The sequence below is a fragment of the Palaemon carinicauda genome, chromosome 14 (genome assembly GCF_036898095.1).
Source record: "Palaemon carinicauda isolate YSFRI2023 chromosome 14, ASM3689809v2, whole genome shotgun sequence".
Lineage (NCBI taxonomy): Eukaryota > Metazoa > Arthropoda > Malacostraca > Decapoda > Palaemonidae > Palaemon > Palaemon carinicauda.
Window position 1 is genome coordinate 120,672,489 of NC_090738.1, and position 5,000 is coordinate 120,677,488.

At 32.7% G+C, this 5,000-nt stretch overlaps 1 protein-coding gene across 4 annotated transcripts in view; it reads right to left on the bottom strand.

Moving 5' to 3' along the window:
• Nucleotides 1–3,596, bottom strand: part of LOC137653709 (uncharacterized) — a 5,667-nt gene extending 2,071 nt beyond the window's left edge. For 2 of the 4 annotated variants that reach the window (XR_011046535.1, XM_068387292.1), the window contains exon 1: nucleotides 367–3,596. Coding sequence is in view for 3 of the 4 variants with exons in the window: in XM_068387292.1 (XP_068243393.1) it covers nucleotides 367–2,428 (2,062 nt within the window). In the remaining variant the exon portion in view is untranslated. The other 2 variants (XM_068387290.1, XM_068387291.1) reach the window with 2 other exon arrangements.
• Between the last annotated feature and the right edge of the window lie 1,404 nt (nucleotides 3,597–5,000).

Below are 5,000 nucleotides of genomic sequence, written 5' to 3' on the forward strand. Positions count from 1 at the left end.
CTTGTGGTACACTTCTTATAATATACATCAGAAGATCAATATCTCTATCCCACTGTTCCGAAGTTTCCTTTATGTACTTCCGAAGAAGGTTTTTAATAGTTTGGTGAACTCTTTCCAGAGCACCGTTACTTTGGGGATGATAAGCAGAAGCATATATGTTATGAATATTGAATTCTCTCATAGCTTGTTGAAAAAGCTTACTAGTGAAGTTTGTGCCTCTATCACATTGCAATGTCTTTGGAAATCCATAGGTTGTGAAAATTTTGACAAGTTGACCAATTATAGTTTTTGCATTTATATTTTTTATTGGCACTGCTATGGGATATCTCGTTGTTGGGCAAAGAACAGTAAGTAAATACTCATTACCTTGCTTAGTCCTAGGCATTGGGCCAACACAGTCTATGATAATCCTCTCAAAGGGAAACTTTGGTACGGATATGGGCTGAAGAGGAGCTGGTGGAAGTCTCTCATTGGGTTTGCCAGTAGTCTGGCAATGATGACATGCTTTAATAAATTGTTGAATGTCCTTCTTCATCCCAGGCCAGAAGAAGTCTTCAGCTAAGGTAGAGTAAGTCTTGTTGACCCCAAAGTGGTTCACATGAGAGTGGGCTAATTCAAGAAGAGCTGGAACTAGAGAGAGTAGTAGAACCAGTTGATGACAGTCAAACCATGTTGTGGTTGCTGGTGCTTTGGAGGACCTAAAATGTCGAAAAAGCAAATCATTATCAAGATAAAAGTAAGGAGTTTTGGGATGATCATCTGGCTCTGCAACTTTCTTCCAAAGATCCTTAAGAACAGGATCTTTATTTTGCAAGTCCTTGAAATTTGATTTGGTCATATTTATAAGGTCTAATGTCTTCTCTACTCTATTTCCACTATCTATAACAATTGGTTTAATTGATGTCATTTGAATAACAGCATTATTTAATTTATTTGATTCATTTTCTATAAGAATATCAGGATCAGATACTACTGGATTAACAATGGCCCCTGCAAGATCATTACCAATTAAAAGCTGGATAGATGAACAAGGCAAAGGATCTCGTGAAACAGCAATTAAAACATTACCTTGATAGTAAGGACACTGTAAATTCACCTCTGCCAAAGGCATGGATTTGGTGGTACTGAGGTCCGAAACAGTAACATACTCATGTCTCAGTTTGAAGTCCTGTGAAGGCAGAGCTACCACACTTTGGGAGGATCCTGTATCTCTTAAGCAAGTAACTGGAATACCATTCACGGTGCCTTTACAAGTAAAAGGTTTGAAGACGTCCCCATCAAGTTCTTGAGCAGCAACATAAAAAGTTTTCTTATTATCCTTCCTATTAGGGTTCGGAGAATTCTTTGCAACATCAGACTTCTTGCACGAAGGATTAGGACAGTTCTCTATGTGATGTCCTTCCTGCTTACAGTAGGAACAATATGCTGTGGATGATTGAGAAAAAGTAGACTTATTAAATGGTTTAAATGTTTTATGAATCAAGTAGTAATCATCAGCTAAACTGGCTGCTTTCAACAAGTTGGTTTCTCCCTTTTCCAGAATGAAAGTAGCAATGTTACCTGGCAATTTCCTAATAAACTCTTCCATTAGAATAAGATTTTTTAAAGATTCAAAATCTGAAACACCTGTCTTTTGCAACCATTTTGTAAATTGCCTAACTTTGTCATTGCAAAATTCAACAAAAGTTTGTGAAGGCATTTTGTAAAAGTGCCGGAACTGTTGCCGATAACCTTCAGCTGTGATGGCATAAGCATCTAAAACTGCCTTTTTAATCACATCATACTCCTTTACTTCAACCATCTGAGAGATTACATATGCTGCCTTACCTTTGAACTGATTTCTGACAACCATTACCCATTGCTCCTGAGGCCACTTCAAGGTTTTAGCAGTGTCTTCGAACGTTGTAAAGAATACCTCTGGGTCCTTTTCATCAAAATCAGGAAGCAGCTTTTTAGCTTTGAGTATGTCGAACTTACTGGGTATCTCTCCATCAGTTTTCAGCTTAATCTGTATATTTGCCGACTTCTGTTCTTTTTGTATCTCTAGTTCAGCCAATTTACACTTTTGTTCATACTCTAATGCCAATAGTTGCTGTTGCTTTTGAAGTTCTAGTGCAGCCATTTTCTGTTGTTCTTTTTGCAATTGTAATTGAAGACGCAACTGTTCTATTTTCGGATCTATTCCAGGGGTGGCATATGCTCCAGTAAGGGAGCGCAACTCATCGATGTCCTCATCATCATCCTTAAAGATTCCCTCATCTATGAAGAATTGCAGGATTTTATCAATAATGACAACTTTCACATATTTTGGATCGACCTCAAGATCACATCTCTGGGCTACAGACAATAATTCCTGTTTCTTGGCATAACGTAAAGTCAAAATTTCTCCTTTTATATCGTTCATAAACTTCTCCAAATTAAACGACATTCTGAAGGATTACCAAAAGTAATGTTAGAGAGATTATATCAATGCTTTGTATTCACACTAGGTTATGCCATTAATTTAAATATTCACACATTTGACACCAAAAATAAGCTAAATGTCAGTCAAAAATAATGAAGTTTACAACAATTTCTCAAGACAATTTTAAAGAGACCGCAAATAGAATACACAGTCTGAAAATGGATTAACTGAAATTGGATGGCCAACATAAAGGCCGAGATCAATTAGTGATCGAAGGTCTCACGATAGCACACAAACATGATATCTAGATTAGCACAATATGCATGTAAGAAGTGTTCATGGCAGAAGAGAACCTTGATTTTGGCTCGTAAAATAAGGCGGGAGAAGAAGGCTAAGCATAGCACAGAACCCAACCAATTAATATTTGATTACTAGTATATCCTTTATTTTACAGATACCGATTTTGAGTGAGAGAACCATTCAGCGTACGTGTGATATGAAATGCTGGATTGGATTGGCAAGAAAAAAAAAAAAAAAAAAAAATCAATAAAAATACAAATCACTTTCATAAACAATGCTCTTGAGTTTCTTTATACTTTAATAGTCACAAACAAAAAGACTAGATCAATCCCGGTCAGGCCCCCACTTATGACGGGCTTGAGTGAACCTTACCTGGTGGCTAGGTTTGGGGATGTTACTGGTCTGTTATCACTCAAGTTATCCCTCATAAATTTAAAATATCACCACCAACAAAAATATTATTCTTTTTGTCTGCTTCACTTGTTGTTTTAACCACTTTTAATTACCTCTTAATTACCTCTCCAATCCAGCAGGAACTTAATTAAACAATAAAGACAATCCGTAATTTAATACTTAAATAAATAAACTTAAATTCCAATATAATTACTTTCACACGCAATATCACAAAACACAAAAACAATTATAATAAACAAAAGAAAGAGATGTTTTCAACACTGCACTGAATAGTTCTCTCAAGAAACTCACAAATTACAAGTGCAAAGAAGGCTAAGGAATGCAAATATCTGTATGACTAAGTTAAGGAAAAGAAACCAAGGATAATGTAGAATAGTTAACATAACTGATAATAGATGGCGTTGAACATAAACATCCGATAATATATTTACACTAATAATTTTTACAGTTTTTTTTTTAATAATTATGACGTTCCGTCATATATATATATATATATATATATATATATATATATATATATATATATATATATATATATATACTGTGTGTATATATATGAATATATACATGTATATATTTATATATAAATATATATGTATTTATGTGTATATATATATATATATATATATATATATATATTATATATATAATATATATACACACACATAAATATATATATATATATATATATATATATATGTATATATATAAATATATATATATAAATATATATATATATATATATATATATATATATATATATATATATATATATATATATATATTTATATATATATATATATATATATATATATATATATATATATATATATATATATATATATATATATATTTATGTGTATATATATATATATATATATATATATATATATATATATATTATATATATATATTATATATATATATGTGTGTGTATATATTATATATATATATATATATATATTATATATATATATATATATATATATCAATTATTTTTTATCTTTGAATATGGTATTCACGTAATGCTTTTCCAACATTGAAGTAATTATTTTTACAGATGGAATAGTGTGCTTACTTTACCAATATACCTCATTTTGCTAACTATAGGTATTATGTCAATATTTTCAAGGCCGCAGTTTTGACGTCAGAGAGATGTCTTGCGGCGAATAATTATAAACAAATATGTTTAAAGTAAACAATATAAATTATAAATAAAGACATGTCTATTTAAATGTTAAGTCTGATAGTTTGGAGGGCCTAATGCCAAAAAAAAAAAAAAAAAAAAAAAAAAAAAAGGCGTGGATAGCCACGAAGGCAGCCATTGACTTGACATCTATTTGAAGAAGGTGACAAGGTAAAGGGGAAAACAGAGGTGGGAAGAGAAGTCAAAGTCGTGGCAATAAATGGAATGAAATTACCACTCGAGTTACAGTTGGACATATGAATTTCTGGCACACTTCGCTCTTTGGAAATATACCCTGCCACAACTTTGCTGCACTGCGAGTAACTAAAATCAATTCTTTTTAGTGAAGCAGATTTAGACCGACTCGCAGGGGTGCCCTTTTAGCTCGGAAATGTTTTCTGATCGCTGATTGGTTGGACAAGATAGTTCTAACCAATCAGATAGCAGGAAACTTTTCCGAGTTAAAGGGCAAATGCACCTCATTAAAAAGAATTGAGTATGGACAGCTGCTGTGGGAGAGATGATAGTGGTGGTTGTAATGGGATAGGGATGGCTACACACAAGAACTCGTCGCAAAGTAAGAGTGTGACAGGGGGCAATTCCTCCGAGTCAGATGTTCCAGGAATGCATGTGTCCAACTGTACATACACCATACGACTTTTAACTTGAAAAACTTTTTTTTTTTTTTCCAGAAAA